The sequence below is a fragment of the Plutella xylostella genome, chromosome 5 (genome assembly GCF_932276165.1).
Source record: "Plutella xylostella chromosome 5, ilPluXylo3.1, whole genome shotgun sequence".
In the NCBI taxonomy this organism is placed as follows: domain Eukaryota; kingdom Metazoa; phylum Arthropoda; class Insecta; order Lepidoptera; family Plutellidae; genus Plutella; species Plutella xylostella.
In genome coordinates, this window is record NC_063985.1 from 6690048 (window position 1) to 6704200 (window position 14153).

A 14153-nucleotide genomic window follows, 5' to 3' on the forward strand; every position below is an offset into this window, starting at 1 on the left:
TTTTATTCATAACATCATATCGAAATCGAATCGAATTGCAAAAATTTTGATTGATTTTATTTGATAAATTTCCCTTGGCCAGAGCCTTGCTTTCTCATTGAATATGTAAGGCCTGTCATTACTCGTCATGTCAGTATTTTTTCGAGTGTACAGTTAATTAGGTGCAAAAGCTGGGCTGTGTTTCGGAGCAAGACGTATCTCGAGTTGATTGTATCTCGGCTGGGTCCGGCGGCGCAGACGCAAAGGAGAGCGGGCAAGGGCGGGCCAGTAATTACAACCCGCCACGCTGAACACATCGACTTAAATCTCTCTTTCTCTTCAAATTTACTCAGCCACCCTAACCACCTACAGACACGCAAAATATTTTAGCACAACTTGCGTGCCGAGTTCAATTGACATGCTTATTACGTATAATTGGTTTTGTTTTACATATTTGATTTGCCAGCCGTTGTACTCGCAACGCTTATTAGCCATTACTGGAAGTGCATGCGCGAGTCGGATGTGACTATTAGGATATTTGCATATTTCTCTATCGAGATGTAATTATTGTCCTTTAAAGATTGTAAACGCTAATATTAAATAAGCATCTAAGTTTTTTTGATAGGTAAAGACACAATTAAATTAATAAACGAAGGTATTCACACGCTATATCTTAAATTTTAATAAAAACCGTAACTTTTCGGTCAAAATATTATCAATATTTGTGTATATTGATGAGCTGATGGACTATTATTCCATAATAAATTTAACTTCAACCACGCTATAATTATAATGGCTGTATTAACTTACCATTACGTATAATGGTGTATTCAATATCCCTCCTTATTAGACAAAGAATGTCAGCATCGAAATTTCAAGCCATCCTGTTCGTTTTTCCCGGCCTTATTGAGACAAAACAGTATGCTCGTTAAGAAAACACGATGTTTTCTGCATTGAAATAATTTTATCATATTATACAGTAACGTTATTGTTTAAAGGGAGCGATTTTATCCGAGCGGACGCGCTCCCGCGGCGGTCATTGTATTCCTATATGGCGAATGTCAAAAGCGTCGTCTTAATTATCGGCCGCGGCCATACAATGCCGACTCGATTGCGCCGAGATAAGCGTATACCTATCTCATTGCGAGCATTCAATGCGACATAGAGCGCCCGCCGCCGGAATAATAACTTAGCCGTGTGTCGCGATACACATTATACTTATACAAATGTAAGCGATATTCTATCCAAATAATATGACAGTAAAATAAATTATCTAATTATAGTTCATAATTTTCCATAACAAACTGAAGCTACATATTTTATGGTTATTAACTTATGACTTGTACAAAATAATCATTCCACTTTTTTTCTAGAGTGACCAGTCTGAAGAACTAATTTTACTGGTTATTCAAGAAAACCAGCAAATTACATCTAGCAGTCAATTGTTCTCATCACACAATATACAACTTTTTAATGAGTCCAGGGAAGTGTCAGGAAATAATTAAATCGAGGGATTTCCGATATCCATGGATACTGCCTTTATATTTTTATGCCTGCAGTTGTCATTTACTTACAAATATCTATTGAACAGATTTTTCTCATGATCATGATATAATCTTAGCTCGCTCACGCTATGCACCATGGTTTAATAACACCATGAGATTGTGTTGATCACTGAAGACATTGTTTATATGCATTTATGACAGGTAAATCCCAATCTAGTATTTACAACTTCCCATGAACTACAGGTTTATTGGAGGTTGACACAGCCACAGGTTCTGATAAAAAGTTCAATGGGTTTTATCCAGAGAATGTTGCGCGAATTAAGTAATATAGTATGTAATATAATATGTGCAATGTGCAGCGTAGCCCGGGAGCGGCGGCGCGGCGGCGGCGGCGGCGGGGGCTCCCGTAGCTCCCTCCTACATGGGCCCACGCGTGGGCTAGCCAATAAAATTATACACGTTACGTTTCGCTCGTAAATATTAAACAAACATCGATAACATTTCCGCGCAGGAGCTATAATTCTGTACATTTTACTCGCGCGGACTAGTATAAATTGAGATGTTGTTGAAGAGGCGGCGCGGCGCGGTCATGTTTACGATTGCCGTTTAATGCACACGGACGCGGCTTTCTAAGGCCGCCCCGGGAACCGTCCGGCTACCGTTAACGCCGATAGCTTCAATTGATTCCAGCCACATATAAAAACCTCTCAGTTGCAATCGCCTTCGACTTATGTTTATTCATGAACCCGGAATGTTTTTAATAGTTTCCCTTAGATTGCACTCAAGTTATGCGGAGATACAAATGAAAGTGGCCGGTGATAGGGCCGAGGTTGGCGCGGAGCAGACGTAATCGCTGAACTCCGCCGCCGACAATTAAGAGGAAGCCTGCAGCGGGCCGCGTCACACTCGCGTCGGATTACGTCCAGTCCAGATAATGAGTGTGCGTGCGAGGGACCCCGCGTGTATGTGTGTGTAATCACTGCGGGCTCGGAGGGTGTGTGCATCACTCACCTTGACAGTTTGGTTCTTGAGCGGCTTGTCGGGGTCGTGCACGTACTCGAGCGTGATGCCGTAGAACTGCCCCTTGTTGATGTAGGTGATGCGGTCGTCCTCGCGCCGCTGCGACGAGCTGGACGCCGTCTCCAGGTGGTACTTGAACCCGTACGGAGAGAACCTGCCGACATTACACATGCATTTAGAACGCACTTAAGCAACATCTACGAAATTGTATATCTAACGACTCATGTAGCCAGTTATGTTAGCAAGTACAGAGAAATAAGAAACTTTTACAAAATTTTAATAAAACGGTAAATAGACAAAAAGTGAAGTAGTTAGAGCAAGTTGACAAAGTAATAGCAAGAAGTACAATAAAACAAGTTTCTGCACACATTTAGAAAAAAAGCGATTTCTTCTCCGCGATAGTAATCTGGAGATAAACGTAGTGGACAATAAAGTTTCCAAGAACTCAGCAATAAAACCGTGTAAAAAGTGCAAATCTTAATTGCACCTCCAGTAAAGCTTGTCCGGTGCGTCGTTACATAAAGGCATGGAGATCCAGTTTGGAGTGCGCAATGAAAAACTGTGTTTTCTCGCGATTTCCTGCGACGGAAGGAAAACCCCGGCAAGCGAGAGGCGATCGCGTGCCGCGGCTCGTTAGCGAGCGCCCCGCGCCGTCGCCGCGCCGCAGCCCCGCGCCCACGCCGGCACCCGCACACAATCATTACTAAACAACACTCTTATCTTATAAATCCTACTTCCCGAAACAGTGCAATGTTGAAATTTCTCTAAATACTTAGGATTATTTCAAACTATCACAATATATTTAATTGCGTATTGCATTTTGGTAGCCGTTGTCAATAGTCTCGACAGCTTTTGAAACAAGTTTCCTTATCATAATTTGGATGCAAAATGCAAAAACGGATTCAACTGAGATGGTGTTATTGTTTTATTACTTTAACCAACAGCCCATCGACACGTGTGTAATATATTGACGTTAAACGTTCAGTAACGGAGTTGCGGCTACGCCATTAAACCTTTATTGAAAACAATTTGGAAAACAGCTCCGTGGATGTTTGCGATTTAAGCTCGCATGGGGAGATAAAAGGCTTGTAATGCAAACGCGGCCGACAGTGACGGATCGCCGCCGCGACGTATCTGATGCGCTCTAAGTGATTCCGAACGCTATTTCCATTGGCGACGCTGCTCTCTATTGTCATTGAACCAACCCTTTACTTGTAACAGGCCATTTCACTTTGAATTTATCATGATGCAATAGGCTTTGTCGCTTCTTTGTTTATGTAAGAACATGTTCTTGACTAAGTTGTGGAAAATTTTAATGGCCACCACTTCAACTAGTTATCTTTACTTCTCTACTTGTGCATCTATGTAAGTACATAACAAGAAGAACGATGAGAGTAGATTTCATTTTATTCGGTCGAACGTATTTACGTTCTTACAGTAAACCCGCCTTGTTAATAAATAACACATTGTTTTCGGCGGAGTATAAGCTTCATTACAAATTTCAGCAACGCCAGCGCCGAAAAAGGGCACTTCCTGCGCAAAGACGCGGCCCTTCATGAATAAATCAATCGGCGAGGCGCGGAAATTGATGAGTGGACAAAAACGTCGCGAGCCGACCGGCAACAAAGTGCTGCCAATAAAAATACAGTCCGCGACAAACTGAGCGGCCGCACTCCCGCAGCTCTCCACGCCCAAATTAAATGCGCATAAATCTACCACGTACCACTTCTGTAAGAGAAAATTTCCACCAGTTAGTGGCCATTTCCGCAATAGCAGATACTGTTTGGACAACAAATATCCATTTATCGTCAGTGTTCGAGCATTTGCGTGTTACCAAATGTAAATTGGAGTAGCGGTCGCGGACAGCGGCTGACGCGCACAGTCGCTGATGGAAATTGAGGCACCATTGTGCGTCCGAGACGAATGTGCGCGCTGACACAATGCCTTCAATACCTCCATATCTCAGTCATACATAGCAGTTACTTTACGTGAATCCTATTTATTTTTGCGAGTATTTATTGTCCATTGTATTCTATATTGTTATCCGATTTACCGTTGTTCGTTTAATAATTATTATATTGATAATAAAAAAATGGCCAAGTGCGACTCGGACTGATGCACGAAGGGTTCCGTTAAGTTCCGTACCAAAATATGTAATACGTTCATATTTGTTTGCTAGCAAACTTAACTTTGTTTTTTATAGTGTTTGAATTGGAAAATAGTATTGTGTTGTGTTTGTTTTTTTTAATATAATATATGGTTCTGACACGATGCATTTAGGAATATGTAGTGTGTGATGTTGGGTGGCTGGGCGCAGGCGCAGCGCGGGCGGCGGTGGTTAATGAGAGCGCTTAGCCGGCAGTAATGGCGGGCGCTGATTGCCGCCGCCGCCGCCGCCACCGCCGTCACAGCATCTCCTCTACACTACAATCATTTGCGCCACTCTACTCTAACTAACGACTATAGGAAATTGTTTAGCTACCGCCAGATAACATCTAGCTCGACGCCTCAAACCCTAGGTTAAAACCCAATCATCAACACCGTGCACATTAAGGATAAACGATCTCCTTCCAGTGTGCAGGACGAAATACAAAAGGAAAATTTAAATTATCTTTTAAACGAACTAGTGGTTGGGAGAAAATGCAACGTGGACACGAAGGAGTATTGCGGAGGAATGCAGTAAAGGAGCCCCTACACTCGGACAGATGTTAGCATCGCGTGTCGCCCGCAATCCTGCGCCGCTGGATAATGCCATTTGCGTTCATTCCAATCAATTAATAAATAATGAATCTACACACCTATTAAGAAATACTAATGATGCTTGTGAACTTAGCGACTTTAAATGCTCTTAAACTTAGAAATTTAAATAAACATTCGATATAACGGGACATTATTGGTTTTCGCTTAACATTAGTGATTGGGGAAATAAAAACATGCCTCACTCGGGACAAGATAATTGGTTCGTAAACAATTTGAGATACGTTGATTAAGTTACGACCTCTAAAAAGCCTATCTATTTCTTAGTGTTGAGAAAGGAAGGTAAACAGTGGCGAGGGGCATCCACCCGAGCTAACTGGTCGTTAAGTAATAGACCAAACACGCGTCCGCCGCGGTCGGTAATCGGTCGCCTCGTATCGGACTTGGTAATTTAAGACGCTGAAGTGGCGGGTTATTTGGGGCAAATGCAAGCGAGTAATTATCGAGATAATAATGCTAATGCACTTATCGTGTCAGCGAGTGCTTCCGTCGCCGCCGCGACCCGCGAGCGAAGAACGACACTCGTACTTATTCACTATCTTTAATTACAAAAACATTTGACTATAATGTTAAGTTAGTCAAATAATTTTCAAATAAAATTTAGTGATGAACTCGGGTTTGGGCCGTATTCATATCAAAATTTGAACGCTTTCATAATAATGTTTCCACTTTTTTTGTAGCTTTACATGTCGTATATTATTCAGTACATAGTAAAATATATTATTTATATTTACTCATCTCGTTAATTAATACATATTTTATTGATCGAAACACCTTATTATGATATTCATTTAAATTAGTGAAGCACATGTGGACATAAAAGAGTCTACATCCCTAATTTGTTTCCAAATGAAATTCTAATTACTCTGATAAGAAAATCGACGAATTACTACAATACTTACGTGAAGGTAGGTAATCCATGTTATCGAATGCTTGTAAAAAAGTTTAATTCATTAGTTACTAACAGTTACGTGGCGATGCGTGTGAAACATTCATAACTCACTTTCAATAGCTAACACTGTGCTATAGAGCAGAACTAACCCAACACTACTTTACCTTACTTTTTATAAGGTTCATGAACCAAACAAGGACTTTGGTAGTACGGAGCAATTCATAACTTTGACGGTATCCTTACCTACCAATTAATTAGAGGAGCAGTGAATCACAAACGTATACAAAAACTTTTACCCACATACTTAAAGGTCACGCACAACAATTTAGCACCTCCTAAAAGCCGTTTCTTCGTAAAAACAACATGCTCGGTACAGCAAACGTATGTGCGTGTGGTTCCAACTCGAATATGAGTTTCCTAGAAAGGGCAGCGCGCTAACTGACCCACGCGTGGAGGTGCGAAGTGGTCGGTCAATACGGCCCATCTCCTGCTGCTAATAGTACCTACCCACTTTACAACCTCATATATGACAGCTTTATTAATTTTTCTAAACCATGCTCAAGTGATAATTTTTTATTTTCACCGTTCTTTGCCAGTGCTAAGTATCCACCGATGTGTTTTTTGAAATTACTTGGAGTGTCTAAGAAAATTTGAATACAGATGTTAATAAGATTTTTTTTCGTAGTCTCTCTTTTTTCACAGAATTTCCTTGTGTCATAATAATTAGGTATGTATTATGAAGAAAAAACGCACAATCTGTGACGTCATATCTTCTGTTCATTCGTGCTTACGATGATTGATGAATCAATTGAATATGCAATTTGATGTTTTTTGCTCACTTACGCTATCATATTATGTTATGTTACACTAGATACCTAGTCTAATTTATGTTTCGATACTACTAACCTATCAATGATTGCCGATCTACGTAGAGTATTATCATTATGACGTACTAAGTTTTTATCATTACCTACTAAACTGAGCAGAACATATTTGTTCGGTGGTATTCAGCCACCAGCTACCACATTTATATATAATCAGTTTACGTGGTCTAACCACAAAGCTATCAACATCGTAAATTTGTTAAGTATGATGATGATGATGATAAATGTAATTTATCCAGTTAGATTCCAGTAAGAATATTCTGTAAAAATCTTTATCCTTAGATTATTGATTCAGTGGAAGTTTGACGTGAGTGAGCAAGGTACTTACAGTTTTGGTATCTGTATTTTGTCAGCGTCGTTCTGTCTCCCGAAGTCGTGCCAGGGGCGCGTGCGGGGCTGCGACGCCGGGGAGTGGTGCGCGGAGGGCGTCCCGCGCCCCTCCTCCACCCCCCCTTGCTGGCATATCACCGTGTAGTCGAACGACTGTAGGACAATCAGCACTTTTAGATATATGGTCACTGAAAAGATGGAGGTTGGTGATGATGATGACGGGAGGATGAATTAAACTTTGAGAATACAATGATCTATGATATATTTCAAGAGATCATGTAGAGCTATGTTTCCAATGGTATGATCAAGTTTTCAGTCGTCATACAGTTGGACCCTAAAATAATACAAAGAGTGTTTGGTTTCGTAGATCTTTAATTAGATTAGTTTGTGGATAATATCCAGGCTAGTGATAACAACCATTATTATTTTGACTTTGATAACATAATATGTAGTATTTTGGTTTATTTTTAGTAAACTGCTTGGTTTTTTTACAAAATTTCTGTTGCTAATTTACATGATTTTAATAACTTCAGTGGAAATTTTAGGCACAATTACTTATCATTAAAACTAAATTAAAATGTATGTAGATTTATTTGCATTATTTCTTTAAGAAGCCCAATAATAATTTAAGTCAAAATTACAAAAAAAAACGTATTGTTAGTAAAATTGAATTACCCACGATAATTGGATCCAAAAATCCAATATTTTCTAGTATGTACTACATGTATTATTAAACTATATTGGATCGACTCAATTCAATATTGTGTTCATGAGTATTGTCTTGTATGATTCTGCTTTCTAACTTTGAAAATTATTCACTTTATTAAAAGTGGGTTTTCCTGATCTGTCACACATTGTCTAACAGTTTCCTGAGGAAAATGAGTAGCATTATGAAGCGTGGAGCCTGAGGTGCGTGTCTGCGGGCAATCACCGCTCTACAATGTACAGATGAAATCACTCATCGGGAAATTCAACACTTAGGTAATTCAAATGTACAGGGTATTTTTATCCAAGCAAATTATTATTATTTCGACGTTTATATATTTTACAACTTATTATAGTTAAGTTCATTGAAAATCATTATGAATCCACGAATACTAAAAGTATTTTTGTTACTCGTCAGTGCTTTTGGAACCTTTAGTCGATTGACATAAGTATAAATTTTGTTTATCGATACAAATGAACAATATTTCGTCATTCAAATAGTTCATAATGTCGCAATAATTAAAGTTAACCGATATAATTAGTCACAAAGTTTACGATGATGGTATCTCATTAAAATATCATTTTTAAGACGTCATTTTAATTGCCAATAGTTTAATAGTTTTGTAGAATTATGGACTGTAACTATCCTCGTTACAACTAGATTAAGTAAAAAACTTTCGATAGAAGGCAAATGAGTTAATCACATTGCATTATTTCATTTCTATTTCCATCACATTAGTGTTATCAAATAAAAAATAAAGAGATATCCCATACTGTTAATGTTTTGATGCTACCTTCGTCTTCCAGTTGACTCAGATACATAAAATAAAAAGATACTGTAATTTTCGTACCAGCAATATTGTGTCCATTTAAACATATCTGACTTCAGTCAAGATCTGTTGCTTTACGTCAAGATAACAAAGAATGAATAAATAAAGGACCAATCTAGATCATTGCTCGTGAGCGCCACACCTCAGAAATTAAACAAAGCCTTTGAAACAGTTTGAGCTGTTACAGCTGTCGTATCATATAGCATATTGATCTAATACTCGTACTTTGCAAGATCTACGAAATGAACACTACTCGAATGAATGGGTTATGGATCCATGTTATGATTTTGATAGTTATTTTCGATGCCTTGTTAGAACAGCTAATAGTATATTATGATACAGTGAATAAAGATAATTGAAAAAGTAAACATTTTGAATATTACTAAAGCACTGTTACTTTGTATTTTTAATGATTACTTAATTTTAAGATGTTTTAAATTAAATATTTGTCTATAGCTACCTCTTATCTACATACGTTATGCAAAAAAATGAGTTTGAAGCCTAACGATTGTATAGTCTATTGAATATTATATTGAACGATGTGATCATATATGTATTTATAATAAACCTACAACCAAAGTCTATTTTCTAGTGTCTGGTATTAGACACATTGCGTGTAACATAATTTGAGCACCAATTTTGATGGATAATTTGTAGAGACAGAGGGTAAGGTATTAAGATGAATATACTAGGATATCACTTATAATAAGAAAGATCGGAGCGGCCGGGTGGGCTTCACTGATGTGGCCAATTTGATTATAAATTAGCATTTCATGAAATTGTAACAGGTATTGTGACAACCAACCTTAGTATTGTTGTCTCTTGTAAGTAAAAATGCACTTAGTTCGTCGCAACTTTCAAACATAGACATTTCTCAGATGAATATAGCATGCAAACTTATAAGCTTAGTGGTTTTTGTGGAGTGTAAGTGTGTGTGTGTAGTGAGTGAGGCCCGCCCGCCCGCGCCCGGAGTCTGACCTGCTGCACCGCCGTGTGGTCCCGCGGGGTGACGGCGTCGGCGCCGATGCCGCTGTCCGGCGAGGGCAGGTCCACCGTGAGCCCGGCGGCCGCGATCACGCTCTTGCCGTGGTAGCGCGGCGCCGTGTAGCGCTCGGCGAAGGCGGCGGGCGGCGCCGGCTCGGCCTCGCCGTAGGGCGGCGCGCTGCGCTGCTGGTAGCCGTCGCCCACGAAGTACTCCCGGTAGTAGGGGTCGGCGCTGAAGGCGGGCGGCTGGCGCGCGTACTGCTCGCCGTAGGGCGTGGGGCTCGGCGTGCCGGGCGGCGCGAACATCTGCGCCGCGTACATGGTGGCGTCCGGCAGCAGCGAGCCGGCGGACGAGGCGCGCGAGGGCGCGGGCGACGGCGACGCAGCCTCCTCCACCACCTGCGGACACACGCGCCGGTTACACGCGCTCTCCCACGACACCGAGCCGCTGCGCAGTGTCGACGCGTACATGCCGCGCCGAACTCACAGTTCACAGCTTCACGTCACACTAGGTTTGTAGCTCTCGACACGATCACGATAACGATACAAATGTGGGGAATCCTGAGTCAATGCAAGGGGCACGTAAGCTAGGGCGCGGGCTAGGCGCGGGCGGGCGCGAGCACGTCGCTCGCCGAGCGCGGAACAGACATGTTATGGCCTCGAGTGGTCGTGTATAGTGCGTGCGCGCGCGGCGGCGGCGGACGGCAGTATGACGCACCTTGTGTCTCGGCGGCGCGCGCGCGTGCTCGTCGTCGGGCACCTTGCGGCTCAGGTCCTCGGGCTCGCGCTTCACCAGGCCGGCGTGCAGCAGCCCCGACAGCTCGCCCAGCTCCGCCCCGTGCGCGCCATTGGTCGGCTTGCTCGTCGCGCCGGCCCTGCGGGGGGGAGACGGGCGTGGTGAGCGCGCGCGCCGGCCGCCGCACTCGCGCGCGGGCCGCCGGCGCGGGCGCTCGTCATCATACACAAACTGCTCACTGCAGCACTCTATTATATTATTTATCACACATTTTCCTCGACGGACACATTCAAATAAGATTATCATACGAATTGCTCTCTGCCGTATTCTATGAATATGTAGTATTTTGCTTTAAGTAAATTCCTATTTATTTATCTTTTATGTAAATCACTGATATACACACCGATACATTTTCATTTTATGTTTTATTGAATGAAACAAGCGGCAGTAAAAAAGTTAACAAATAGCAAATATGTCAGTACTTTGTGCTGGTCGTTCAGTCTCACAATGTTTTAGAAGTTCATTTTATAAAAATAATCAGCTGTGAAACTAATAGCATTACATTTATTTAAAACAAAATACCCATAATATCTATATTATATATCAGCATACGCTTTTTAAATATTGTATTTGTTTTAGCTTATGAACTTTCACTGCAGTATTAAGATGCAAGTGTTAGATACTGTCAGTTTCCGAATCGCTGCCTCGGTCTGTGCCAAAACTGTCACAGAGCTGGACGATGATTAATTGAGGGGAATGTTTTATGAAAAAATACTGATAAAATCTTATATAAACAATATCAAAATCCTTATAGAGTTGGTATCGTACTCATTAACGTCACCTCCATTACATTTAAATTAAAATTTCATTCATATTTTAATATTATTAAAAACATTTACATCCTACTTACTAAATGTTTTCACTGTCAACAAATGATATTATATCATTAAATATAGTAATATAATGTATAATTAATTTTCTATTTTAGTCACATAATTGAACCTTATAAAATAACCTATTGAAAATGAGACATAATAAAGTAATTATTTCAGCAACAGGAGGTTGTTTTTATAAACACTTGGTGCATGTGTATAAGTTTCGATCCCACCTCTTTACTGAAGCTTTAACCATGTAAAAAGGTTGTAGTTAACAAAGTTTTTAATAAGTAATCAGTAGTTCCCTATGCGGCCACCAGGGCGGCGCTGCGCCGGCCGACAGCCTGCGCCGATTTATGATAATTGAAGGCATGTTTCATCGCCGTCCTGATGTTTATTTTAGATAAGACTCTCCTTTCGCGCCACTCAGTGTTGCCACAACATTTTTTACAAAGAAGCCATCCATTGTCCATTGGCAGCTATAAATCATGTAAGAGCTAACTAAGCTTCTGCTTGCTGCTTAGGTAAACGCTTTGTTCTACAACGTAAGGATTCATTCACACAGCAGTCTGTTTGCCCAGTTTTAATCAGTTTTATGAGTTTTATCAGTATACCTACGGTGAATTACAGTTAAGAAAACTCCATACGCGACTGCCTAATAAAAACGTGTACATTTTACAGTCCTGGAACTGTTATTTATTTAAAACATTGTATTATGCGAAGACAGATATCATAAAGATGATTACCACGCATTTATACTGAAAAAATATAACCAACCCTCTCTTGTCCACTGTGATCACTTAAAAAGATCATTGCAACGTATGGTAACACAGTCGGACAGTTCATACAGTCAAATTGTCTGCAGGACCGCCCGCGCGCGGCGACGCCGTGACCAATCACAGCTCTCGCTCAACGCTCGATTTATGCGAGCGATTTGTAAGCGAACACAACATGTGTGAAATCGCTCATTCGATAAGATAAAGCACTGACAACCGAAGTATTCGGAAAACGTACGTCTGCGAAATTTCCCAAATGTTCCACTCGGATTAACTTCATTTAGCTGTGTGATCCATTGACATTGCAATTCGTGTTATCTGCTCAAGAATGTCCGCTTAAATCCGGTGTGTCTTACTTGCAAACATACCTCTATAGATTCCACGAGGTTCTTTGATCTCACTGATATTGTGTATAAAATGCGTAAGTGAGAAATAACTTTAGCAATTATAATTAATGCAAATATTGTTTGTGATAATCCTCCGTGTGTGTGCTCGAGCTAGGCCTCGTTATTCATTCGCTGGCGAAGTACAATGCGTTGTTTGGTTGTCGCTCATTGTGCGATACAAGCGGCGGCGGCGGCGGCGGCGACAGCTGAGCGCCCGCGGGCCCGTGTGTGAACATACAAGCCACCATCGTACTCCGATACTAGCTTCACTATACCATACTTATGTAGTAGAATATACCAAAGTAAAAGAAATATACTTAATATATTCCCTACTGGAATTCTAGTTGGTAGGAGCTTTAATTGGGTATGTTTATGTCATGCAGTTCTATATTTTAGCAGTTCAAAAGTAGGTTTCAGTATTTATACAGTGTAATATTAACTACGCCTGAAGGGTAAATAAAGTTCTGCGAATCCCGCCTAGCCGTGCTACGCGCTACGCCTCGTAGCAATGAAAGTTCCGGCACCGCGTTGATGTCTTTTTTATGAGCTTTGTTTAACGTTCGTAGGCGTGCGGCGAGTTGCCATGCGACGTTCAAACTACAGGTTTGCAAAACCTTACATTTGTTACCAATTTATCTAATGAGACTTTAAGTAATTTATAATATTAAACACAGGTTATTTTATTATTACTTACTATTTAAAAAATAACATACACGCATGAGAAATTTTAAATAATGCTAAAATTCTCAACACATAAATCACTAACAATTTATTCAATATAAAAATTCCCAAACTCTTAATCTGATATCAGTGTCGTATTGCACGAGATTACCATAACATTGCTACAAATATACAGCTAGGACCGCTCCTACTCCAAAAACGTTTTACATGCAAATATCTAAATTCCTTATCAAAGCTTCATCGGCATCTCTTGCTCGGGTGCAATTGCCATTATAATTATTTGCAATGTTTACTTAACACCCTTTCACACATGATGAGATCTCGACAATAGCGGCGAGGGGTGCTCCCTGCCTCGGAATCCGATCTACAAGTTATCTTATGAATTTAAAAGAACATTCAACGCTCACCTTCAAGCTACACATGTTTAGGAGTCAGCGAAACCGTTAGAAAAAGTAATAAAAACGTAGATTTACTTCTTGAATTTATAAGCAACATTTTTATGTATTTATTTGGATACGATGACCCAGATGTGACGGCTCTGCAGTTAACATGCTGCATAAGTTGTTACAGGTGTAAAAGTGTGTGTCAGTTACTTGTAAGTAAAATTAAAGTTAACGTGAACATAGTAATAGTATTTAAATGGATAAGAAAATTAATAACAATTTAATAATTGAAATTTAATAAAACCTGAGCCTCATAAATTATGTATAATTTTACCAATTTTTTTTCAACAAATATTTTTAATAAATAAAACCCATTAGAATTTTGGCTAGAACACGAGAATAGTTACTTGAAATATATACCTTAAATACA

At 40.2% G+C, this 14153-nt stretch overlaps 1 protein-coding gene across 3 annotated transcripts in view; it reads right to left on the bottom strand.

Annotated features, from left to right (window-relative positions):
* The window catches only part of LOC105389190 (protein grainyhead), a 102394-nt gene that overhangs the window by 17257 nt on the left and 70984 nt on the right, over nt 1–14153 (bottom strand). For 2 of the 3 annotated variants that reach the window (XM_048633300.1, XM_038113018.2), the window contains exons 4-7: nt 10605–10761; nt 9881–10285; nt 7366–7520; nt 2496–2658 (exon numbers count right to left, since the gene is read on the bottom strand). In XM_048633300.1, the coding sequence (XP_048489257.1) occupies nt 2496–2658; nt 7366–7520; nt 9881–10285; nt 10605–10761 (880 nt within the window). The remainder of the gene's footprint in view (nt 1–2495; nt 2659–7365; nt 7521–9880; nt 10286–10604; nt 10762–14153) is intronic. The other variant, XM_048633301.1, reaches the window with a different exon arrangement.